At 41.7% G+C, this 27,618-nt stretch overlaps 2 protein-coding genes across 2 annotated transcripts; both read right to left on the reverse strand.

The window, feature by feature from the left end:
• Positions 1–483: 483 nt before the first annotated feature.
• erap2 (endoplasmic reticulum aminopeptidase 2) lies at positions 484–9,536 on the reverse strand. The gene is made up of 21 exons (XM_050051090.1): positions 9,456–9,536; positions 7,083–7,462; positions 6,796–6,982; positions 6,529–6,698; positions 6,268–6,406; positions 6,050–6,184; positions 5,810–5,930; positions 5,557–5,711; positions 5,312–5,425; positions 5,069–5,200; positions 4,552–4,683; positions 3,931–3,999; positions 3,622–3,797; positions 3,243–3,322; positions 2,957–3,140; positions 2,652–2,808; positions 2,367–2,551; positions 2,056–2,217; positions 1,715–1,855; positions 1,253–1,334; positions 484–1,010 (listed from the first exon to the last, which is right to left on the reverse strand). The coding sequence occupies exons 2-21, from the start codon at positions 7,250–7,252 to the stop codon at positions 864–866; spliced, it is 2,838 nt and encodes a 945-aa protein (XP_049907047.1). The 5' UTR covers positions 7,253–7,462; positions 9,456–9,536; the 3' UTR covers positions 484–863.
• Positions 9,537–12,010: 2,474 nt separating this feature from the next.
• Positions 12,011–23,678, reverse strand: rgmb (repulsive guidance molecule BMP co-receptor b). The gene is made up of 3 exons (XM_050051102.1): positions 23,123–23,678; positions 17,079–17,626; positions 12,011–15,027 (listed from the first exon to the last, which is right to left on the reverse strand). The coding sequence occupies exons 1-3, from the start codon at positions 23,238–23,240 to the stop codon at positions 14,269–14,271; spliced, it is 1,425 nt and encodes a 474-aa protein (XP_049907059.1). The 5' UTR covers positions 23,241–23,678; the 3' UTR covers positions 12,011–14,268.
• Positions 23,679–27,618: the final 3,940 nt, after the last annotated feature.

Consider the following 27,618-nt stretch of genomic DNA (forward strand, 5'->3'; position numbering starts at 1 on the left):
GTTAATCCTAACCCCAGCCGTAACATACTTAACCTCAAACCTTACCCTAGCCTTAAACCATTTACTTTGAATCTACAACCACCTCTGAATCCTTATAGAAATGAGTTAAATGACGAAAACCAAGCAGATAATCGCACACTTTTAACTGTACTTGTGAGGACATTTCATTGTTTTATTTTCATTCTCAGGATGCCAACCCCAATGTTGCACGTCCAACCTCAAAACTAACCTATTCATAGTTCTTACCATACAGGTTTTACAATAACACCTAGTGTTAGCCCTAAACTAAAATGTTCATGTGATGAATACCAGGCACACACAATGGTTGTACATAACACAAGGATATGTTTCAGTTACAACACACACAAAGGTACCAAGAGGTACAATGAACACTTTTATTGTCTTTTTGGTAAAGCATCCAGTTACACAGCATTTAATCTCTCTTTCAATCTCTCTCTCACTCTCTCTTTCACACACACACCCACNCTTTTATTGTCTTTTTGGTAAAGCATCCAGTTACACAGCATTTAATCTCTCTTTCAATCTCTCTCTCACTCTCTCTCTCACACACACACCCACACCCACACCCACACACACACACACACACACCCACACACACACACACACACACACAGCGCTTCTAACACACCACTACTGCTCAGCTGGCATTTCTACCAGTAACATTATTTAGTCTAACAAAAAGATTCCCTGAAAATTTACAAAACACACTTATTCATAAAAAAACGGTCAACTCTTCAATGGTGTCAAGCGCATTACAGTTAGACACATTAAACACACATACAACTTTAAAAACTGTCTTCCTAAGCATTTGCCAACCACCACCTCTCTCCCTCTGCTGTCTTTCACTTCATTTGCTCGATCAGCCAGTTTCTAAGAGGTTCTAGGTTCCTCTGAAACCAGCGCACATTTTTCTGCATGTTGTCCAGGGCAACCTGAGTAGCTCTCAGCTGAGATGCCTGCTCTTTGATGGACTCAAAGAACAACTGCACCTGAGAATCAAACACATTTACAGAAACACAAAACCACATAAGTGAAAGACAACAATTAGAATTTCTGTTCAACTACAAATGCAGCTGCGAAACAGGTTACGTTTCTCAGACACAGCCATCACCCTATTACCATCACTATCACTAATATAGCCAATGCCAGCCAAAACACCAATAGCATGTTGAAATATTGGTAATTTCTAAACTGCCTTATATATTACTTCAAGATATAAGAGGGCATTTACTTCAGTGAGTTCCTCTGGAGATGAAAACTGGCCCGTGGTGCCAATGATGATGTTTTGAATGCAAGATGAGCCCAACTGGAACCTGCAAAGCAGAAGGACAATAGCGAGGACAGTCACAGATTGATAATCTGCTGTCATAGTTGTAGAGTCAACTACCCAATGTGTTGCTTGTGGTATAATCAGGTCATCACTAAATTGAAAACCTGTTCCACTTGTTATTAAATGGCATGGACGCCATTAAAAAGGCAGGTCTTACTGGTTTACACAGTGCTTTTGCATCCAGCTCACACCAGCTCGATGAGTACAAAGCACTTTTACAGAGGATATATATTGGGTAGGATATTATTGTTATGTTTTACAAGAGTAAGGAAAACTGCATTTTCATAGCATTTCATAGTTCACATGGGTTGACTTATTTTACTTATTTTGTCATTCACATTATCTCCATTGTGATGCACTTACTTTTGAACCAGTGTGTCCCAGTTCTTTTTGACAAAGTTCCAGGCAAGGTGATGTCCCCGCGGGTTCCTGGCCACCATCATTATGAGACTGGAGAGGTCCTGGGATCGAATCACCTTCCCTTCAAGACCTAAGTCCAGCAGTCTGCAGCATAAACACAAAATATAACCTGCTGTATTAATGCTACATTATCTGCCATCACTTGAAGAGCCTTCACTGACAGTTATTTAGCACATCTGGAACATAGAGAAAACGTTGGCTGCAGTACAGTGACACAATACCCAATATTTGCCACATGGTGGCAGCATTAACTCTGTGTAAAATGTAAGCGGGAGCTGATGTACCTGTGTAGTTTGTCTGTGTCTTTGCTGCAGGTCAAAGCAAACAGGATTTTGCGTTTTTGTGCCGCAGACATGGAGATGTTATATGTGCGTAAGAGTGAAGCCCAGCCATGGTCATCCTGAGCTCCGACTGAAAACACCGTCTCCACCACGTCAGTTGGCAAGCTAGAGGTGCACACAAGCAGAGACATGCACATTAAGACATGACGAAATATCAAATTGTATGGTCCAGCCAAGCTCAGAGAATAGCATGCTGTTTATGTGGTTGTTGACTGATCATGATGTGTGTTTAAATATAATTTAGACGGACGTACTTGAGTGTGCCATTGGACTGAAGCCAGTCTTTGAAGCTCTGACGTGCCCTCTCCAGACAGGGAGGGTCATCCAGGTGACAAGCCAGTGACAGGAGCTCTGACCTCAGCCGTCGCTCCGACACAGAGCCGCTTTCACTCCACGTCTGCTGGTCAATGACTGCACGGAAGAATCGCAGGATGTACGTCTGCACACAGAGAAACGTCATCTCACATGAACTTAACTGCATGTCATACCAACATTGGCATCATCATCATCATACTAAATGAGCACTCTTGTCTTCTTACCCCCAGATTAGTGGTTATGTCAAATTCATTCCTTTTCTCAACCATCTGATAAAAGGCCTCCAGATAGCCCAGTCCTTGGAGGAGAGGCACAGTGTGTGTCTCCAATTGCAGGTAACCAATCAGGTCCAAGGCTTTATTGAGCGGCAGATGACCTGCCCTTTAGAGACATACAAGAATATCTAAAAGGTTAGGTGCTATTTCAGGTGGGATTAATTATTAATTAATTAAAGCTGCTTTGTGTAACTACAGAAAAAAACTACCACTGTCTGTCTTGGTGTCTCACACAAACACACAGAGATGCTTACGTGATCAGTTGAAATGCGTTGTGTATCAAGTGAGTCCTGTCTTTGTAGCTCAGAGTAGTGTGGTTTTCCCTCAGTAGTTTTACCATCTCGTCCCAACCACCGTCCTCGTAATGAACCACATAATAGCCTGTCATGTCAGTGTTTACTTTCACCCAGCTGACATCCTCTCCAATATGTATGCTGTCTACATTAGACATAAAAAGAGGATGATAAACAATATAATGGCAAAGCAAAGGTGAAGATATGCATGAATTATACTTGGCACAGTCTCTCTCTTCCCTGTTACCTGTTTGTGTTGTCATCAGGTGTCTGTGGATAGTGCTGGAAGCATCTGTCTTGTATGTCAGAGGGATATGCCAAAGGAAACTATACAAGAAAAGAGAGCATAATTTACAAAAAAAAACTCAAGTAACTTCAAATTAAAGGTAATAGTGGGTGTGTGTATGCAAAAGCAAAAGACAGAGTTCCGTTTTTTTCATTTGCTTAAACATATTTATCCATTCAGAAGTTAAACAGTTCACACACAGGCCTGAACTGAAAGTGGCTGGCCAAAATGGCACATTTTGTTCGCACAAAACATTAAAAACATGCAAACAAGCAAATATTTCCATCAAACAAAAGAACTTAATAGTAAAAAAAAAAAAAATGCACAGGTGTATGCTCACCCCTGTTGCAGTGTGGACCAGAGAGGGTCAGAGGGCATCACTGTCCTCAGGAACCTGTCCTGTCTCAGCAGCAGATAGGGCCCTTTCCTTCTCACAGTTACCAGTGGAATACCTTTTTGCAGAGTCCAAGTGTTCATCATGGCTGTCAGATCCAGGTGTTCCCCTGCATACAGGTACTGTAGGAGAAAACACATGCAATCACACCACATCATGAAGTCAGAAAAAAATCTTAACACAATGTAAAATGTATGCAGTAAGAGGAAATGCATGACAAGAGGTCAATTAGTGGATGTTTATATGTTTACTCACTGCATTCTTGGCGGCCTGGCCACTGCTGTAACAGTGTTTTCCAGAGATGAAGTCCTCCTCAGAGCATGTCTGGAATACAACACAAACATTTTGCAAATCACATGTACCTTACATCACAAAGGCAGCTGTTCAATTAAATTCCTATTCAGTACAGATCAACTAACTTTGAGAGACTTTAACTTGTTTGAGATTGGTAATCCATCACAATGGGCACCACGTCTGCTTTAATTTTTGTCAGTGTTTTGTTATTGATGCATGGCAGGGCAGTGTATTCTTTTAAAATCACTTACAATTGAATTACTGACCAAAGATAACATAACTTTGATGTCAATAAAAGCAGACATGATGTTCATTTTGATTAATTACCTACTTTATGGAACCTTCAAGTCTCAGCAAATTGATTTATGCAAATTGATTTATCCAAAATTAAATAAATGGTAAGCTATGACTGTTTGGATTTAAAAAACAAAATCTAAAACACTACAGCATCCATTATGAAATGCTTAGCATAAATGGCATAAATACCAGATTTCTAATATATGGACTAAAACTTAAAGACATAAAATAATTATTAATTGATGCCACAGTGAATTTAAAATTGAATGTAATTTGTGTTTGTACATTGGCTAGGCTGTCCCACAGGTCCTGATTGTGTGCATTTCTGTAGCTGTATTTGCGGAGGTATCGTACTATCCCCCGCTGGAACACATCATCTGTCAGAAAGTGTCGCAGCATGTGCAGAACACATGCTCCCTGGTGGGAGAGAAAGAAAAGCTTTATTCAGTCAGTGAGCCATGACAAGTTTTGCTGCAGGTTGGTTTCAAAGCAGTTTTAACAGTGTTAGTCATAAAAGTGAAAAAGATATATTTTCCGTTACAATATTGTTATAGAGATCCATAGTTATGCAGTCACCAGTGTGTTTAGAGGCTGTTTTCCAATAATTTCAAACATGACCAGGCCAATCAGAAGAGGGTAACATAAATACCTTTTTTTTTAAATTGACTATATTTGTTTTACATATCTCTGATTATGTAGGTAATACATTTCCACAGATAACATACTCATAATGAATTTCCATTTATAGTTAAGTAACCACTTGTGACTTGTGCGCAACATGTGTATGAGACTGAAAGCATACTTTATCGTAGGAGATTGTGTCAAACATCTGTTTGATCTGAGTGGGGTTCTCTGCTGGGTTGGATATTGGCCGAGAGGAGTTCAGTGAATCGTAACCGACTGCTGCAAAGCAGGTGTGCAGTAGATATTCCTCCTGCAGGATTGTGCACAGAACGGAATCAGAACAGCACTCTCTCCAAGGCTTCATATTAATATATGACTATCAATCAATGATGTTGATTCTCAGATTAAACAGAACACACACCACTTTGAGGTCAGGGTAGGTGGCCTCCACTGAAATGTACTCCATGTATCTAGCAAAGCCTTCATTCAGCCAGATGTCGTTCCACCACTCCATGGTTACCAAGTTACCAAACCACTGCAGGTAAGACACATATTGAATTTTAGCATTCTGCATTTACTATGTATGTAATGATTTTATAAATGAGCATCTGAGCTATTGAAACCAAACACACACTTAGACTCCTGCAGATAAAAAGTGACACTCACCTGATGGGCAAGCTCATGGCCAATCACCATAGTTACCCAGAGTTCATCAGAAATGGAGGATGTGAGGGGATCAAAGAGAAGGCTGGTCTCTCTATAAGTGGTCAGACCCCAGTTCTCCATTGCACCAGATTCAAAGTCTGGGATGGCTATCAGATCTGAGAGAGGGAAAATACAGGTCAGAGGACAGAATGTGACGGGGTAAAGAGGGGGAAATGACAGACAATATAAAGTAGTTACAGGAAAACGAACAAACCCTGTTTAGGTAGAGGATAGTGGATGTTGAAATACTCTTCGTAGAAGTCCAGCATTTTGACAGCAACCTCCAGGGCATAGTGGGTTTGCAGCCACTTCTCAGGGGCGGCATAAATGGACACCTACAGGCACACAACAGTGCATAAAAAAACAACATGTCCTTGACACACACACACACACACACACACACACACACACACACACACACATATTCAAATATTGCCATCGAGAAAACACTAACCTGCACCCCAGACGATGTTGTTGCAGTGACAGATTTGAAGTCACAGATGACAAAAGCGAAAAGGTACGTGCTCATCTTGACACTTGTGTCAAACTGGTCCTCAAGCAGGCCGTCGTTTACTTCAACCGTCTTGACCTGATGTACACAAAAGGTTAATTGTAGCCATTTTTCACACACATCTAAATATGTGTGATAACTAGCATACATGCCGCACTCACTATAGGCATGTTGGACAGAGAAATGTACTCTGGACTCCTCCTGATCCGTACAGAGAAGTTGGCTTTGAAGCTCGGCTCATCAAAACAGGGGAACGCCATCCGAGCACTCGTGGGCTCAAAGTGAGTTGAAGCTAAAGTTCTGAAAAGAGACGTCAGCAGATACTTTTTGTTTTGTAAAGACAATAGAAATGTAGTTGGAATCACCCTGTATGTTTAAGATATTTTACCAAGCTTAAAGTGAAACAGTCTATCCGGTCTAACCTGGTCTCTCCGGTGCTGGTTCTGTAGGTGCTCTTATAGAAGCCATAGAAACCATCTGCAAGTTCTGCCCCAAACTCAATGTACAGAAAATACTTTTGCCCACTGCTGAGCACCCTGGGAGAGAAGATGCCAATCTGCTCATGAGAGGGATTATGAAGAACTGGAAGAACCTGGAACAGAAGAGATGGAAAGAAGTTGGTCCCACTGTAGTTGACACTGACCAATTCTCTAATCTGTAATAATAACTGTTTAACATTATACAACTACCCGATCAGATAGATGAGAAAAGTTCTCATCCAATATCGTGGCTTGGGAAATCTGCAAATTCTTGCTGTGTAACACAACCCAGTTTGTATTGTTCTGGACGTCAATCTGGATTTGCACTGAGCCGGTGAAACTGAGACTTGTGAGGTTTGGGTGCAGGAGGAGACGGTAGTGCAGAGGAATGATGTACCTGAGATAAAGGAACACTTATTAAATCAATGAATCGAAGACAGGGGACGGCAATTTTCTTGTGAATTTCCTGAATGTTTAAAAACAAGTGTGAAGGGCACCTTGGCAGGCGAAGACGACTCCAAGGAAAAGACAGATTGTCAGAACCCAAAGGAGACTGTTCTCCTGCAGGGTGAGGAGGGCTTGACGCCTGTTGTGACCTCTCGGTGGGCTGAGAACTCACCAGAGACACATGGAACAGAGACAGCACTAACAGCCTCAACAAGCCCATTGTAGAGGAAATGTCTTTCAACCACTGATTAAAAGTAAAACAAAGCCAACCGTGTGTCAGGCTGGCAGCTAGTATTGAAATTGGTCACATCCGAAACATGAGGAGCGATGAAGGACCACCTGATGTGAGTGCTGAATGCCTGCCGGGATGATCTGTTTAGATGTCACGCAACCATAACATGGCTAGGTCAAAAATGTCAGGACCTTAAATCTGAAAGACAAGAAAGCAGAATTAAGAAAACAACACATGCATCTCTAAATGGAACATTTATACCACGGGTGAAGGGCAATATGGGTATTTCTTTGCTCTGTTTTATGAGAAATATTTTCTTGTCTTTGCCATCAATTTCCTTATAGTGGAAATGACCCTAACTTTAATATCGGGAATGCATCAAGAGGTTGTTTTCGCTTCCTCCTTAAAAAACTACAGGCAACATACTCTTATGTTCAGAGTAATGAAAATATGGAATTGTTTGCCATTAGACATTACACATTTAAAAGGTAAAATTATTATTATTAATTAGACATTGAAGATGAAACAGTGCTCATCTCCAAACTGCACCTTGAGCTCCAATGGGCTTACAGGTACTTACATAGATATGTACTGGGAATGCAAGGATGTGAGGCAAGGTGTGTGCTACTCTGTCTCATATACTGGATGTAGTTGTGTTATGTAGTTGTGCTCACATTTGAATAGATGTATTCTCCTAACAGACATCACTACTACCAAAAAGATGCTGGCTCTATGCTTGAAACCTCCTCATGCAGTTACAAACCTCAGTGGATTAACACATACATTGCTGTAATTAATACGGAGTCATAAGTGGCGAAAGTGCTATGGCAGACAAAATCAAGGAGTTGCTGTACACTAAAGCTGACCTTTGACCTTTTGGATATAAAATGTCGTCACTTCATCATTATTTCCTATCAGACATTTGTATGATGTTTTGTCATAATTAGCATAATAATTCTTGAGTTATGGGTAAAAACACAAGGTCACAGTGCCCTTGATGTTTGACCACCAAATTCTAATCAGTTCATCGTTGAGTCCACAGAGACGTTTGCTTTGAAGAAATTCCCTCAAGGCCTTTTTGAGATATCGTGGACACGAATATTGGATGGACACATGGATGTACAAACCAAAAACGTAAAGCTTCCGGCTACAGCTATCATCGGCATGGAGGCATAAAAAAGAAGTTCAAAAATGATTTGATGGCACTAAACACCAGCCCTTCTCCAAACAGGACATGCTTTGTCACATGACATCTGTCTACATGATCATTAATGAGGAACTCTCTTTGTTATTTTATTTCCTTAGTCACTGTGTATGATGTTTATTTAGATATAGTATGGGTACTTGTCATTGTTAAAGTATTGTCATTATTTGTTATATACATTATTTGTTTTACTGTTATTACATATTTGTTCTACATTATGATGCAATGTTACTTGTGTGGGCTTCAGGAAGTGTAGTTGCTACCTTGGTAGTGGCTAATGGAGATCCAAATAACTAACAAAAGTAATACCACTGTTCTCTCTATGTTGTAGTAGAGTCTTATCCAAAATGTTCACATTTATTGTGCCTCACCACTGATGTCTTCCTTCCTCTTGCCGGGTTTATGGTTGTGGTAATACTTTCAAAGGTCACTATATTCACTATGAAACCTGGACGTAACATTTACTACCACTGTTAAATTGTTATCCTACAAATGATTCACCTGCCACAAACCTATAAAGCTACAGCTTGCAGTGTAACAAACCTGTTTCTACATACAGGGTAAAGTGTTCATGTTTGGACATTGCAGGCATCCCGTACTATTGTGCTCACAATTCTGTCGAGTGGTCAGTTCAATGTGGAACACAGAGCTTTAGTTTCAGGCCCCAACAACAACACACATCAGGCTGAAGGAGACTCAAACACGTGACAAACAGCCCACATGATTTTCCATACGGACAAAGCAGGATGAGGACACAGCTATAACTGTGAGGTGACAACAGCTGCAGAAGCATAACTGCAGTTCAAATCAGGCTGCACAGGCTGTAGTTGTGCTGTAACATGCTGATAATGATCAATTATAATAGTTACAACTGACTCCTTGTAACTGAATGTGAAAGATGAAGTTACAGTTAGTAAATGAATGCTCATCCTGCTGTAGAGGTCATGTTTTAACAGAAATCAAATAGAAATTGTCAAAAAGGTTTACCTCGGTCATTTTAGCTTCATCATCCTTCCCTCATGTTCCTGCTGTTTAGTTTCACTTTCTCTTTTCAGCTCCCGCCCACTGCTGAAGCATAAAGTATTACTGTGTGTGTGTGTGTGTGTGTGTGTGTGTGTGTGTGTGTGTGTGTGTGTACACGCAGGTGTACCCTACAACAGTACTGTCTACTGTTCTAGGTGTGTTGATATGATCAGTTTCTTACCTCAGAGCTAACAGCCATGTGCAGGTGTTCTCCAGTTATTGAAATGACTCCTCAGTTTTTGTCCTCTTTATAAATGCAAATAAAGTTCACACGCACACACACACACAGACAATATGTATGTGAGAGCTAAGAGCTAATACTGTCTCCCTACCTTTCTCTCCCTCTGCTTGTGTGTGTTTGGGGTTGTTTGTTTGTATGTGTGTGGTGTGGAGGGGCTGTGGGGGGGCTCATTGTTAGTATAAGGTCACAACAATGTGACATGTCAATCTCCCATAATGCAATGCTCCTGGCAAAGCCAAACAGCATGCCCCCATTCCACATGCTCACAAATACACAAGGTGCACAAACACACACACACACATACACACACACACACACACACACACACACACACACAGTCGAGGCACTGAAGCTACTCCAACAAAGCAGACATGACTGAGCCAACCAGGGGACTATTTTACCTGCCTATCATCTATTTATGGACAGGTAAGAGCTTTAAATTTACAATGCATGATTACCATAGGATTTATATTTATTTATATTTATATATTTATTTACAGTCAAAAATGAATCAATAGGCAAGAAAACTTAACATCTGATGCATGACTGCTGTATTTAAGTTTAATCAGTGGCTGTTGGAAGTCATGTCAGTATAAAACTATTTATATTTTTATAGCCTAAAATTAAAAATTAGCCCCAAAGAGCTTGGAAATCTATAGAACATATAATAACCTCTATCCTATAGCAGCCAACAGAGAGAAGTATTGACTCCTCGTGGATTTAAAACATCCAGATCAGAGGGATTAAACAAATGACTGACAGATTTGGAGTATTATCTGACAGTAATGTTAAATGCATGTAGGATTCAATTATTAAGTGTTGCACACTAATATGTAACAGTGCTATTTCAATGCCCATGTTTGAAATTCTGTCCTTATAAGCAGCAGCAAACATGCCATTTTTAAACAAAAAGCCTCATATCTACATCTATTATATACATTTTCTGTGCAACATTGCAATATTTCTTCTGTTGGATCGAGCTCTCTCTGCATCTTAATTTTTGTCTTCATGTTGACCTCCATCATCCTTCAGGAGGGGTGGAGGGTGATGTGCTGGCATCTCTGGCCCCTCCGGTCCACCTGTCAGGGGAGAGGCTGGGCTTGACCCTGCTGGTCTGTATGGTGAGTGACTTCAGGAGAGGACACCTAGAGGTCAGCTGGAGGTCAACATCAGAAGGCCACATGTCCAGCTCGCCATACAGCATCACTGTAAACAGGAAGCATCGTGGCAGCAGCGCCATGGCGATCATCACGGTGGCGACCGGTGACTGGCCATCGTACAGCTGCTCTGTGAATCACAGACGACGCCACAAAGTCACCAGGAGACACCACATCAGCTCATTAGGAGGTAGGACTTCAGCTGATCGTAAATTTGGTTTCTGAACATTCTACTCAAAAATATGTTATGTTTTATTGTAGACTTTTATTGTATTTTCTGTCATTTCAGATCATAAAGACGAGATCTGTGATGAATATGAACAAACAGACGGTGCGTTGTAACTATTTGCAGACAATAAAAATAAAATCCCTCTCTGATTTATAAATGTTCCTTATGTTGGTCTGTGTGGTTTGGTCCCCAGATGTTGCTGTGTGGACAAACACAGTGGTTGTCCTGGTTATGAGGCTGCTGCTCATAAAGATTATTGTCTTCAACACTTTAATGACCACTTATGCTGTTATTAAGTGGTGAGTCTATGAGTCTGTGTGGCATCAGTGAGAAAATACCCAGGTTTTTACTTCATGGTGTAGTACAACAGTGTGATGTTTTATCTAACATAAAATATATTGTATTTCATGCTGTCTATCCTCTCAGATGGCTGGAAATGGAGAGCTTGTGATGCACCGTGACCTTGAAAAGAAAACTAACCCAGAGATGGGAACTCTTTCTTGTCTGAAGTCTGCAAAGTGAGGATTTCTGCACTGCGAGAAGTTGAGCGTCCTTGAGGTTGGCTTTATGATAATGGTTTTACACTGATCTTAAGACTGGAATCTCATGCATTAAATGGGAAATTATCCACTGTCTTGATCATGGGAGCAGCAGGTTTCAAATGCTTGTCGCGCCTTTTCTCATTGACATCCCAGGTGTTGCCGACTGTGGCAGTTGAAAGCAGATTGTGTTTGTGAGGTCAAACCCAGTATCTGATCAAAACCTAACCTCAGACAGATGGGTTATTGCACATATCGTTACACGTGTGTGTGTGTGTGTGTGTGTGTGTGTGTGTGTGTGTGTGTGTGTGTGTTTGGAAGATATGTGTGTATTCTGACTCTAATCTTTAATCTTGAATTGCATGTTTTATTAAAACAAGTGTGGCGAAAACTTGGCTCAAGTTACAAATAATCATAATTTTACATTTTTACTTTCTTGCTTTTTTATATTCCTGTTAAATGTGACATGAATAAACAGGAAGTAAGCGTGGACTGTTTTGACTTTATTGTTTTTTTTTAAATAAAACACTTGCACACAGTTTTTTCCTCCATGTTCTTTTTTTTTTTTTTTTTTAGCGCCTTGAGTAACACACTGACATAGCAACGGAGCACCACTAAGTGGCAGTACAATCACATCTGACATTTTTTTAAATTATTATCCAACAGCAAGAATATGGAGCTTAACTTCCTCTACAGGACACTACGTTCATAAATAAGTTAAGTATTTCAACACTGACCAGTCACTCTTCACCAAACTGACACTCACACATGATGTAAGGGATCACATTAACAAAAACAGAGATAAAGCTGATATGGCCAACCAAAAGGGGCATAATTATACAGAATGTTACATCTGAAAAAGGCTCATAGTCTTGAGGGTTGACATGTCTCACACACTGCTGAAGCATATGTCTCAGCAGACAGTGTGGTAGGGTTTGCAGTGTCTTGTTTACACCCCAGTATCTTACACGTATCCCAGTAATTAACAGCTCGTCAACTCTGGCAGTAGGAGTAAAACAGTCTACAGTAGCAACTTTAAAAACAGGAGAGAGTGTGAGGAGGAGGAGGAGGAGGAGGAGGAGAAGGAGGAGGAGGGTGCTGGTTTGGTGGTGAGTTATGATCTCCTTTGTACATTAAAACAATACATTATCTGTCTTTGGCTCAAATTAACACAACAAAGAATACAGAGAGCAACATACATGAGCCGGTATCGTCACAGCCTCTTGGCAAAAAGGTGGGAATACCTCTGACGTGATTCCCAAGGTGTGTTCAGACCAAACACAAAGCAATTTTTTGCGCAACATGATTTCATACTAGTTGATCCTTAGACTGTAACAGATGCCACTATGCATCCACACAAACTGAAATGTTTCAACTTGAGCAAAAAATGTGCATAAAATCACTAATCATGAAAGCCATAGGTGGATTATAACACAATGGGGCCCTTGGGCTGGATGCGTAAAAGCCCACCCACCCCCATAAAAAAAAATAAAAAGGACAGGGGTTGGAGAAAAGTGAGCAAAGCCATAGGACTACACGGTAAGTTCTGAAAATATGTATTTGTTACTTGATTACAGCAATCAGTTGTGCTTTTCTGAGACCTAAGTCAGCACCAATCTAAATGTTAGCGGCCTTCCCCAGTTAGTTAGCACAGCTGTTAGCATAGCTGGCACTCCAGTGGCTGTGTTTCCGCAAGTAATCTCAGGCACAAATTCACTTTGCGTTTGTTCTGAACACACCTTTAGAGGAAATAAAACAAATCCTAGCTTGTCAACAACTGTTAAAAAAAAGAACTGACACACACACACTCGCACATATTTGAAATCAGGACTGAGGAAAAACAACAAATTCATACAGCAACAAAACAGTGCTGATGGCATTTGCTGTGACAATATTAATAATACATTCAAAAGAGAACAACTCACATTGACTGACTTAAAATGAGACGCTGAGTCAAATCAGCTACTGGAAGAATGATGCATTTTAACACAAATGGCAGCTCCTTGTATTCAACAGACTTTTACTTTAAAAGAATTAAAAAAAATCAAATTGTAGATGATCCCCAAAACTTGAGCCATTGGAGATTTTGGTGGAGAACAGTAAGTGAGAGGAAGAAACACTGATGTGGATTTGTTGAAAAAAAAAAAAAAAAAAAAACTAAATAAAGTGCTTCTGTTCAAACAAACATCCTCTGTCTGAGGTATTAAAGAAAAATCACATCAAATGACACAAAAAAACAAACTCTACGCCATTACACTGTGCACTGAAGACAAGCTATTTACAGTTTGGAGTGTATATCCACACACTCTATTCACCCACACAGGTACGTTTGTGTCATTGTCAAATGTCTTATCCAAAGATGAAGACAGATTGTGAAAGCCGTCATCACATCTCCTGTGTTATTCCCCAGAGGGCTGATTCTGCCAGGTCAGATGCAGTTAGTGTTGCCAGTATCTCCTGTGCCAAAAACGCTTGTTCCCAGTAACTGTCCAGCCTGCTGTTTCCTCTCTACATGAGAGAGAAATCAGTGCTCAGTATCAGTGCTCAGCAAAAAAACTCCACAAACTCTCTCTCTAGTGCACACACACACACAAGCCTCCCAGTCCCGCTCTCACATCAACGCCATGCTCAAAGCACATAACAGGAGCACAATCAGCCGTTTGATAGGCTGGCAATCAGAGTGTGAGGTGGAGATGGCAGAGCTACGGGGGTAGATCCTCCATCTATCTCTGTGTGGGTGGAGACTCTCCATGTCTTTTTGGGCGCTGTACGCTGCCACTGTGAAGTTAGCATCCCCGGTGGTCAGGAGATCAAACACACATGAGTGGAAGTAAATGTCTTGCACCTCCAGCTGCTCCCTGCAGCGGTCCTTCGCCCCCTCCACACTGAAAACCTGCGTGACACCGTAGGGGGATGCTTGTGTCTGTGAGGAGTAGCTGGGCCGACGCAGCTGCTGCAGCTGTAGGCCGAGCGCGGGAGGGGAGAGGGGCAGGGGAAGGTGCCCCGCCTGGTCGATGCGTTCTCCTCCGGGGCAACCGTTCAGACAGAGCTGCAGGTCCTGGGTGGCATCGTAGGCCTGAGCCAGCTCTTCTGGGATTCGCACTGCCAGGGTCAGGTAGCGGCCCAGCTGGCGAACAATTACAGTTACACCAATGTAGCCAGCGTGCAGCTCCACATGGCGCCCCGGGCTGCGCTCAGAGATCCACAGAGCCCGGACCTTCCCAGTTGCACCTTCTGCACCGGAGGAAATGTGGATGGGGTCTCCGCTGCTCACGGTTCCATCATCAAAGGCAGCAGGGAGGTTGTCTGTGACGGCCTGGTAGACCCTCTGGTCAGTACAACCCTCATAGGGCTTGAAGATGATTGTGATCTACAGAGAGGGAGAGAGTTTAGTAACATCAGGAAAATTCAAGACATTTAAGTTTAAGTTCAAAGAAAAACAATGACTATTATACAGTTCACAGTCACAAAGTCAACTCACGAGATACAAAACAAACACAATTTTCATCAAGCAGATGAGTAGAGCTGAAACAATGAGTCAATATACTGCAGAGCCGCAACAATTAGTTGATTAATCGATTCATTAATTAAGAGAAACAGTCGAGGGTTTGAACAAAACACAAAATGAACCACTGCCACAAATTTTTGCATGTAAACTATTCATAAAAAATGTATGCAGTGTTTTTATGAATTGATACAGTAAAACATAATATTGTGATACTTAAGTGTATTGATATTTTCCTACACCCACATCAATTAATGGAGAAAAAATGACTGGATAAATTGAAAATGAAAATGATCAATGGCTGCAGGCCTGGAGATCAGGTAAATGGTCTTTCTCTCGCTCACACACACACACACACACACACACACACAAACATACACGTACAAATATTAACATTCACCCATTACACAGGTTGCTGACTCTCATCACGCTACATTTGAAAATGACTAAATGACTTTTTAACAAGTTGTAATTTGACACAGCTATGCAAACATGCTGACACACGCACACACACACACACACACACACACATAAAAACACACAGGGCTCAGTGGTGAGTGGAAGCAGTGGTGGATACAGGGTGTGGTGTGAGCATTACGGTTAGCACTAGCATCATAGTTCCGGTGAATGGCTGCTTTGTTCACATGACAGCCGTGAGGAATGAGGCCTGGCAGGCCATTAAGCCTGGAGGACTGTTAATGTGCGTGTGGGAGTGTGTGTGTGTGAGAGAGAGAGTGTGTCCCTAATAATCGTGACTAATAACTTGCCCCACCTCTGACACAAGGTCAAACCTTCAGCTCCACGGTGTAGCAACACCACTATTTGCTTAATGTGTGTGTGTTTCTGTCAGCGTGTGCATGACTAAGTGTATGCATGGGTGTGTATGTGTTTTAATAATTAAAGCTATCGACTAAGCTAGAGAGGGCAGATCATCGGGGGAAATATCAACAAAGCTTCTTTAACACCACAAAGATCACCTTGTGTGGCTCGCCATCCATTTGGTGCTGCGTGTTTGTGAGTGTGTCTTTTTGTCATAAAAGGGATAAGGACCCTTAACACACACAGTGCCTCAAGCTGAGTGCAAGGAGTGCCACTTATGAGACACACACACCAGTACTTGCAAACACATGCGAGTAAACAGTGGGTCCTTTCACACGTCTCATTCCATGTTATTAGAGGTCAGCCATTAACCAAGTTAGGTTTCCAACACTGCTACAGTCACAAGAGATAGTCACAAGATCAGGCTGCTTGTCGGAGACTCACAGGTGTGAGTCTACGGGAGCGAGAGACACACAAAACGACATAGAAAGATGCAGAGAAGTAGAGCAACTTCGAGGTCACTACAGAACATGCTTCTCTCTCTCTCTCTCTCTCTCTCTCTCTCTCTCTCTCTCACACACACACACACACACACAAACACACACAAATAAATTGGATTACACCAGCTGCTCTCACTTAAGGAACTCTTCCAGCCTTAACAGCAACAAATTAGACCCCAAAAGCCAATTTCCAGTGGCGGGTAAGATACTTAGATCCTTTACTTAAGTAAAAGTACCAGTAAAAGACCTGCATTGAAAATGTTACTTAAGTAACATATAAGTAGCATATAAGAGTAGCAAGGAAAATGTATTAATATATTAAAAATTAAAGTACTTAAAAATGACTTAAACGACTCTCAGAATAGTTACCAGTTCCTATTCAAATCAATCGACTAATCAAGTCATCTGCACTCTGTCCAAAAATCTGAATTTATAATGTAACTAGTAACTTAAGTTATCAAATAACTGTAGTCAAGTACTCAAGTAAAGTAAAAGTACCTGAAATGTGTCCTTAAGTACAGTATTTGATTAAATGTACTTAGTTACACCACTGCTCATTTCTCTCTGCTTCCCCTTTTATGAAAATTCCCTTCTCACCTTATTGGTTGCCGTGGCACTGGAGCCAGGTACCACCGGAACATTAGTGACCTGCACCGACAGATAGTCATTATCGATGAGAGGCCACGCCCCCTCCACCTTGCAAGTCTGGAAGCTGTCCTTAAACGTCCTCAGGTGTGGGTCCCCGAACAGCCCGCAAAACAGGTAGACAGGGCGAGAGTGGCCGTGGCCGTGAGTGTGGGAGTGCGTGTGTGCATGCGCGTGGGGGTGCGCGTGGGCGTGTTGGGTGCGACTGTGGTAGTTGCAGGGCTCGTGCTGGACCTCGGGGTGCGTGGAGGACGTGGGCCCATCTCTGGAGCAATTCCTCTGGCTCATGAGATCGGAGATGCCCAGCACGGCTGAATGGAAGACCAGGTTCCCCCGGCAGGACTTGGCTGTCCTCTGGGTGCAGGCCGAGTATGCGCGTAAAGCCTTGCAAAACTCAATGTGAAAGCCATCCACGGCCGGCGTCAGGTGGGAGGTCAGGGAGACGAAGTCAGTGGTGCACTTCTGGATACGGCACTGAGGGGTGGCCACCTGGCACTGACCTGGAGAGAGATGCAGAAATATTGTTAGCAATATGTAAAAGAAGAGTTACAGTGACCAGCTCAAACAGCCTTAGAGATTATCACATATCTGTAAATGTGGGTTTGTGCTACACTGAGAGCTGAATTTAACTGGAGGCAAGATGTGCACACAGAACTGAGGTCACTTTGAAGTTAAATCCACAGTGATACCAGTCAGTTACAATCCAACCTAATAAAACTGGACAAAGAACCGCCTGCTGGTTAAAGTCTTGATTAATCAGTAGTGCCGCTTTGTGAGTTTAACACACCTGAAGGGTAATAAACCAAAGAGCAGCCAGATAGGAAAGATAAAAGACTTTTTTTCCCACAAGGAGTGAGATAATAGTGCTTATATGGCCAAGGAGCACATAACACATACAGTGTTAAAGAGCAAGACAACACAAGGTGCTCTATGTAGACTAACACACCATCATTTTTCCTATGACTGTGTCAGAAAAGATTAAACTCTGTGGTCATTTTTAAAGGTTTTGTATTTGTGATCCAGTGTAACTTCAGCAGAGAAAATGCACAAACCAAACTGTACCTTTATCGGCAGAGGTGTGTAGGCAAGTCACATGACTTGGACTTGAGCCAGACTGGAGTCACAAATTTGATGACTTAAGAGTCAACTCCACAAAATCAAAACAAGACTTGCAACTTAAGTTGGACTTTCACACATAGACTGTAACAATAATGGACGTGGCTACTGTGACGTCACCCACTGGTTTATGGACTTCTGTTCTGAAGCCATGAGTTTGGCATTATGGCCGTCGCCATCTTGTTTTTTTGGAACCAGAAGGGACCATATCTGGGCAAGAGGCTGGCACTGCGGAGGAGCGAGGAGTGGATCTGACTGAGAAGCCAAGTACACTATCGGCAGACAGCCTGTCACTTGACGCAGCCAATGCTTAATTATGCGTAAGTTTAAGCCTTAATAAAATGTAAATGGGTGAGTTATCGAAATATTCACCCCCTTTACAGTTGTCGTGAAGGGGATATTAGCTATAGAGACCAAAACCATTTTTTTGTACCAGGCTGTAAACATGTTTATTTCTGCTGTAAAGTTGGCCATTTTAACACGGGGGTTTATGGGGATTTACTGGTTTCTGGAGCCAGCCTCAAGTGGACATTAGAGGAACTGCACTTAATGTTGGCTTCATTTTTCATTGCTTACACACGAATGACTCGTGACTTCACTTGAACTTGAGCCTTTTGACTTGAAAACACTTGATACCTTCGACTGAGTCCAAAGATTACAAAGTATGTGATTTAAAAAATGTGCCACGAAAGAATTCATTTCCCTTCATGTTTTGAATCAGCTAATTTTAATGCTATTCTATTCCTTCCCCGCAAGTCATCACTTAATTCCTCAGATCCACTTTGTTTGAACCAATCTGACAGCATCCAATCAAGTCACAGGAGAGAACCATGAAGAACCTACGTTACGTTACAGAGCGCCAGCTGGAAAACGCGACACCAAAGATAATTCATTTCTGTAGAAAAATTGCTCAGTGGTCAACAAAAAATGAACTGCAGTATGCAAAACGTGTATGTTGAAAAATAAAGATAGAAACGCAACAGCTTCCAATTTTGTATAATATTTGAAGTTGCATAAAAAAACTGTAAGTTAAGGCTAATATTAACATAGTTAGCGAGCTAATGCTTAGCTAATATTATCTTAACAACTGGAGAATGTTTTAACAGACTTTCTTTAACAAATAAATATAGCCACATTTTAAAAAGTTTTAAAAAATTTTTGTAAATTCAATGTATAATTACTCTGTTTATAAATGTCAGTACATTTGGTGGAGAGCACACTGTGACTTGTTCAGGACTCGAAACTCTAAGTTTAAGACCTGGGACTTGCCCGTCTTGACTTGGGACTTGAGAGCAAAGATTTGACACTTACTTGGGACTTAAAATGTAAAAGTAATGCACACCAAGAATTATAATGAGGTGCTGATCACTGGCAGTAGACTCTATAGTAGAAAACAAGTGTCACACACTTCAAGACGGCCCAGAGGCTGACACATCATCAAAATAAAAGAAACGCACTTGGAGCCAGAGTGTGTGACGCTTACTTGAGACTTGCAAAAGAACGACTTGCTCCCACCGCTGTTTATTACATTTAACTTTTATACTTACTGTCACTTTAATGTTTACAGCGATGAGCAAGCTGAAATAAGGAAATGCATCCAAAAGACTGATCATTCTGTCCCCGTATACCCGTCAGGAACAAATTTCTTGGTCGGAATTGTCCCTGATGTTTTATCAGTTGCTATATTTCTGAATGTAACAAGGGTCAAACCAGCCTTTTATATCATAGATCATCAGAGAGAGAGAGGGAGTTAGAGCCAGAGAGAGATTAGAGACCAGACCTAATGCATCAGTCACAGCGTGCTCCTATTAGATTAGACCAGAGAGGCTCTGCAGTGTATGGGCAGCTGCACACACACACACACACACACACACACACACACACACACACACACACACACACACACACACACACATGCACACAAATAGCTATCTCAGAAAGAATGCTTCTGTTAAACGCACACAGTCAGTGATCATCAGATGGTGGTATGATCTCCTAATGGCCAAGCAGAAAGCAGGGAGACCGTGGTGTGCACTGAAATCAGCAGATTCCCTTAATGTCACACCATCACTTCACAACCACTGACACACACAAGCAAACAGCACATTCCAGCTCTTCTTTGCACATTTATTTGATTTTGGGACATGACGGAGTCGGGCGCCACCATTTGGGGGCAGTAGTGCTCTGAGTTTTAGTAAACCAAGGTGCAGGTACGGACCCCCGCTCACACCACGCTTCAGAATCTCTCTCCTGCCTGTTAAATACTGACACCAACCCACAGACACACGCACACACACACACACACACACACACACACACATACACATACACAGGCTGCCTTCCATGCCAACCACCACTGTACAGACGGTCTGAGTACTGAGGACACATTGTGTCTTTGACTGGCGCACCAACAGCCTCCCTCTTTCCCTCCTATCTGCCCTGCAGTACCTAAATACCCAATCTAATCAGGGTGGGTTTATTCTCTTTCGGAGGGGTATCAGAATCATGAGCTGCTCTAAAAACACACAAAAGCACTCATTCACTGACATTTTCCCAGCAGGGTGACGTAAAAGAGAAGAGAGACGACACTGTAACTGAAGGACTCGGGTTCAAACCACTGACTTTTATAAAAGGTTAAAACCTCTCTGATGACAAGCATCTGCTGAAGTTTCACGCCCCTGCTGCAAAGAAAGAGGATTTTCATGTGCTGATTAACAATATTAAAGCACAATTTTCCATATTCTTGCTCCTCAAGGCTTCCAGTGATCTCCCTCTTTGTGAAGCTGTCCTCCTAAGCGTCCTTTCTAAGCACGCGCAGCTGTATTTTCAAAAGAAAATCCAATCTATGCATATAAATAAGCAATTTGTGGTACGTCGAGTCGATGTGATGAATACTGAATTGACTTGAAAATATAGTTAAGAAGAGAATAAAGAACTCCTCGTGTAAGGAGCTGATGCCGTTCAACACGTCCAGAGCTTGGTTTGTTTCATCCCCTGGGGTGAGTATCTAATACAGACACAATAAAACAGCCTGCAATGCCCACAGCACTCCTTCCATGTCCTACCACAATATTAACCACTCTTTTTCACTCCTACCCCTCCTCCCAGGTCTCATCTCGTCTTTTCTCTCAAGCCTCATCTGTTGTTAGATTTTTTTTTCCAGCTCAAATCATTTCCCTCCATCAGCACTCCTCTGATATTATATTCTGTTTTCAGCCCTCAGCCCTCTCAGTCTGATTCCCTGGCCGGCCTCTTTCCCCCGCATCCTGAGGCACCCTCTCCACCATCAGACAGAGGTCAAAAGATCCCCCAGCTGAATCTCTCCGGCTCAGTTTAGCGATTCTTTGTCTCCCCATCCGACAGCCTCCAACTTCTCTGATCTCCGGAGATCAGAAAAGGATCTACTGGGATCATCTCTCAGCCGAGGGAATGGCTTGTGAAGTGCTTATTGATCACCTTGTTGTGTGCACTCTCTCTCACACACACACACACACACACACACACTGAGCTCAAATCACACAAACAGCTCCTCCAAGCTTAGAGATACAAAGCTTTACAGGAGCTCACTACAGCATGCACTCCTTCTCTCTCTCGACCAGACACTCAGGAGTGCGAACAACAACTCAGACATTCCTGCCTCAACGTCTAAACAGACACACGAGGCTGACGGCCGAGGCGACAAAGAAATATGTCTAAATGCCTTCAAATGTACAAGTTTTAACAAATAAAACAACAACACACTAAAATAATACACATTCTTTCCAGGTGACGCACGTGTAGCAGAAGGTGCCAAGAGGGTCTTTAATGTGAAGTGGGTCTTTCTGTTCCCACCAGGCTGTGTGCAGAGGCGGTTTTGTCCTGCTGCCTGAGCCGTGTTAAACTAATTACTGGAGGTGTGACTGCTCAACAGACAGCCGCCACAACAGCCGACCCCCTGCACACACAGCAACACACAGAGACTCTGCCCCCCAAAAAAGCTGGTTCCTGGAAAGAGGACATTATACAGCTTTTTGCAGCATATGAATAATGCATCTGTGATGATGAATTTAAAACCAACAAGCAATGTTAGCAGATCATGACCTCCGCAGAGAAGGGATCATGCTATGTTTCAGTCTTGTTAACCTTTGGCTTTCAGTGAACAGACTTTTCTTTTGTTTAATTCTTTAGTTTTCCTCTTCTGTCCAGCATGCGGCACAGGCTGTGAGGTTTAAGTTTTTAAGCATTTGGTGATTATTACAAGTTGAACAAGCACAAATTCTGACACACTGATGCTCAGAGAAGCTTTTTCCTTTACATTGTGCAACTTTAATCACTTTAATACTATCTATTAGGATGCATTTTACTAATTTGCACCATGCAACTGAGCATTAACTGTGCTCCCCAATATGTTTAGTCAGATTTACAACACAGGACAGCCCTGATCTTAACTTTTCATGATCAGATTTACACTCGGATAGACTGTTTCAGCATTGCTCTGAGTAAAGGAGAGATAGTCACCCTCTCTTCCCTTCTCTTCCCCTCCTCCACGAGCTATTAAGGGGCAGACAGGAGAATGACGGCCCAGGAGAGAGGAGGAGAAACTCGATCCGTGCTCAGACTGCTGCACTGCCGCTGGAGAGAGAGCCATTGTCAGGCAGCACTGCGCCCTACACAAGGATCGGCCACGCAATGATTACAAACAATTAATAACTAATAATTAACTATCTGATCGCGATTAACTGCAAAGGACTGAAAATAAATGTTGTCACTGTGGTTGTAGTTTGTGCAGCGCGCAGCAATTAGTGCGAAATTGGATAACAAAGTGCGTGAAATCACAGATTAGTTGGGAGCGTGACCGAGAGGCACACTAGTTGTTGCAGTGTTGGAGTGTAGTTAGTTACCTATGTGAGCACCGCAGCAGAGAGCGATGATCAGCAGCAGCAGTGGCCGGAAGCGGCGCACCAGAGACGGGGAGGCGAGGCGCTCAGCCCCGCGGCAACAGCATCCGGCTCTGCCCATCCCCGTCCATGCAGGGCCAGGAGGGGAGAGTGGACAGACCTCCAAAGGGCGAGGAGGGGTGGTGTCCAGGCCTTCTGACTTCTTCTTTTTCTTCTTCTTCTTCTTCTTCCTCTTCTTCCTCACTCTTCTCTCCTTCCTCTCCTCCTCGGGTGCGCAGGGGCATTAAAACACAGCTGCTCCGCGGAATGCAGGGCGGAGGGGGGTTGAAAGGCAAAGAGAGGAGGAAAACAAAGTGCAAGGAGAAGTCACTCCGACGACACTTTTACTTTCCCCCCTGTATAAATCCACACCCCCCACGTGATTTTAAGTGCGCTCCCTCCGCGGTTGGACTTTCGCCTTGATTGTGATCACCCTGTGCTCTCCGCTCTCGTCCCCAAACACGCACAATCACATCTCTCCCTTCCCCACCAGGCCGGGGTTTCTCCTCCACTCCTCCCCTTTCACTTTCTCCTCCTCCTCCTCTGCTCCTCCAACAAATCAATAGAGAATCAACCAAACCCTGCTGGCGGAAAACCCGCCTCCCACAACTCTCTCTCTCTCCCTCTCTCCCAGTCCACAAAATAATGAAGAGGTCGGAGATAAAAGTTGTAAAACGCTGGTAAGATGCCATTAAATCACTGTGTATACCGAGGAGAATAATGGGTTTCCGATGTAGTGCTGCCAAGGTATTTTATTTGGCAGAGTGAAAGCTGATCAAGACAAACCACAGCTTCCTAGAAATCACCAGATTTCTGAGTGCTCCTTTTTTTCTTTCCTATTCAGTAATAATTGTAGGCCTACCAATAATAATAATAGTAATAATAATAATTCCTTTACCCGAACTACAGAAGGAAACATATCTAGCTGCCTGAGAAAGCAGCTGTGATAAACAAAAGGTTGCGGTGAGAACCAGCGGTTGATATGTAAATTAATTTTACGACCTGCAACAGTTTTTTTTTTACAGTGGCATTAATTCAAAGACAGATACACCCACACTGTCACGAATCATTTTCTTGGGAATTTGTTTGTCAGAGAGAAATAAATTACAGAATATCTACATCATCCAAAATGCAGAACAATATAATCATGTTTTAAGACAGTGAGTAGGTCAAAAACAAAGCGGAAAAAATAGTTAAAAAGCAAAAAAAAAAAAGGCACTGAAAACAAAGATGAATATTTAATATTAATCCCATACTCTTTACATATTTTAGCACCCATGATACTGTGTTGAATAAACATTAAATGCTTAACTTAACGAAATGAATAAGTTACTGCATTAGATATTATTCTAGTCTGCTTGATAATCTGAGAGTATTCTAAATAATAATAAAACTTAATATTTTGAAAATGGCTACAATGACATGGCTATAAATAGTAAAAAACCTATATTGTAGTAGGCTGTTTTCTTACCAAGGTCTTCTTGTTTGTTCTTCTTGTTGGTTCTATATTTCTCTATATTCTCTCTATATGCAAAGGCAGGTCAGCACGACTTTATAGATTCAAGTTGAGCCAACTTTAACCTTTAACCAAATAGTTGTCTCAACATGAATCCATGTGTTCATTCAGTAAGTATATTTCAAGGTTTTAACTGCACAATGCAATGTGTTGTCTCAACTTATTCTGATATAAAAAGTTGGTCCGACACTATAAAATGTATCAGCTCAACATCATTCAAGTTGCCTTTTTTCCAAAATCACATATCAAATATTACAAGGTCATCATTCTACCACCTAAGATATGTATCGAAAGTAAAAAAAGATTCAGATCACAAACAGCTTCTGAGAAACTGGTTCATGTATTCATTTTAAACAGATACTGCGGTGCTCTATTCACTGGATTATCAAAACATTTAATAGAAATGCTTCAACTCAGCTCCTCTGTATATTTCTGACCTGTTCATTGACTAAACCCCCCATCAGACCACTCAGATCTTCAGGCAGTATGTAATATTTTTTTTTTTGGTTGTGACCAGAATATGATCGGGAGCTTGTAAAGGTGCTTTAGATTACTGTGGACCTGCTCACTGGAGTGCTTTACCTGATGAGCTGTAATCATCTATAAGAACTGTATCTACACTTAAAGCTTGTTTAAAAACCTTCCTGTTTTCTCAGACCTATGAACAGCTTTTAAACAATGTGCGCATGTGTTAAGGTTATGGGTGTGTATTCATAGATGTTTCATTGTTATGTCATTGCATGGCATATACTTGATATATGTTCCTTTTTTAAAAATGTAAAGCATATTGGATTTCTGTTAAATGAAATGTGCTCTACAAATAAAGCTGTCATGCCTGTTATTCCAGAGCTGATCAGAAAACATGATTTATGATTGGTTGTATGGTGAGGAAGACTTTAAGCTTTTTTCTGTAATGCAATCCAGCATTATATGTACATATAAAACAGTTTTTACACTGTTTTCTGCAAAACAAACCAACACAACTATAAGAACCGCATTATTTTAGTGAAAATTAAACACATTTCTGTATTTATTTTAGAAGTCATAATGCAAATTTTGAGCTTGAAAAAAACAAACTACAACCTGAGGAGTTTCTCTTGGCACTCGTCATAGCTTTTAATGCAGGACGAGTTCTTCTCACCGCTGTGATTTTAATCTGCTTCACGGAGCCTTTGATTTCTTTGATCCACTGACCAAATGAGCTGCAAATACTTTGTGGGAGAAATGTTATTAATTGGCTGGTATGTTCTCTATTGCACGGCTAACTCCATGTTTGATTTCTCGTTTTATGTTTTCTGATGAAACCCTGTAGGACTTATAAACATCACACTTTTAACTTAATTCCAAATAATTATGTTGCACTTGGAAGGAGCTGCATACCAACTTTCCCTCTGTGGATTTCATAAGATAAGTTTGTTTCTCCGCTTACTTTATTGGAAAAAAAAAAAAAAAAAGCCCACAATAGAGAACAGAAACAGAACACAATGTGAAAGGAGCAACTGTGACAGGAAGCAGTCCAAACATAACACACATGCAGTTCAAACTGTAACAGCAGTATATCTGTACAGTTAAAAGAACAAAACTGCAGAAGGCACAAGGTGAGCCAACAATGTAAACACCCTCAAGAGATAATGACAAGACACTGCCAATAATGTAAAACAGCCTGTACCTTTGCTATCGCTATTGTTCCCTCCACCTACAGCTATAATTCATAAATGAATAACTTCACACCCACTTTCTGGAGGCTGTTGAAATGCATTTAAACCTTTTATTGCAAATAAGTTGAACCTAATCCAAACTGCCTTTTCTCCTCTCAAGGTTATAGAGTTGGGCAGGCTTCAAAGAAAGCACCGACGCATCTACAATTGTAGATAATTTTTAATGTGCATATTTACAGTGTCTCTGCTCTTTTAATGCTCAGCTTGTATCCTGTCAAGAAAGTGTGTTGAAGGTGTGCTTGTGTGTGTGCAGAGCTATAATCCTCTTCTGCAGTCTGCCAGAGTGTGCCATCCTGGCTTAACTTGTTTGCAAGTGTACAGTATGTGCATACTATATGTGTGTGTGAGTGTGTGTGTCTCCGTAACCGTGACTGCTATGCAGCAAACAGAGCTTCTCTGTGGCTGATATTTTATGTGCCGTGTGTCATAGCCGGATAGTTTCACCCTAACATGACTCAACCACAGTATGTACACTCACATCACTGCTGGCCATAAGTTTAGTCATGGCCACTCGTTCCCAGCTGATTGTGTCAGTAAAATAAACACACACAGTCACTATAAAGCTCATGAGGATTTGACAGTAAGTGTGGCCAGAGGAGATGATGTGTGCAACTCAAACAGGCTCTGATATTAGATTATATTAGCTTCCTGTTTGTGCCAGAAGCCTCTGATCTCACCACTGAGGAAGTCTGTGTGTGCCTGTGTGTCCGTGAGTCAGGAAATCTGGTCAGATGTTGGATTTTAGTGTATATATGTGTATTTGTACAGTGTATATAAAGTTTGTACCTTAAGACTAGGCCTGAAGGAAGTAAACAAACAGACAGGTGATATTAAAGGAAAGTTTTGAAGGAAGTTTTACAGGGACAGTTCAACCAAAGTCAAAAATACATATTTTTCCTCTTACTTGTAGTGTTATTTATCTGTCTAGATTGTTTTGGTGTGAGCTGCTGAGTGTTGGAGATATCAGCCATAGAGATGTCTACCTCTCTAATGTAATGAAACTAGGTGGCACCCGGCTTGTGGTGTTCAAATCACCAAAAAATACAGCCATTCTTCAGGGCGTCAAACTGTTTTGTCATACCCCTTGGTGTGTGGTATCGACGCTGAAGGAAGCTTTCGGCGTCTTTATGAGACGCAATCAGCTAACTCCACTGTAAACGTATCCATGGTAATACCTGATGCCGAGAGCAACTGATGTCGTTTAAAGAGCAAGCGAGAACATCCTT

The sequence above is a fragment of the Epinephelus moara genome, chromosome 8 (genome assembly GCF_006386435.1).
Source record: "Epinephelus moara isolate mb chromosome 8, YSFRI_EMoa_1.0, whole genome shotgun sequence".
Taxonomy (NCBI): domain Eukaryota; kingdom Metazoa; phylum Chordata; class Actinopteri; order Perciformes; family Serranidae; genus Epinephelus; species Epinephelus moara.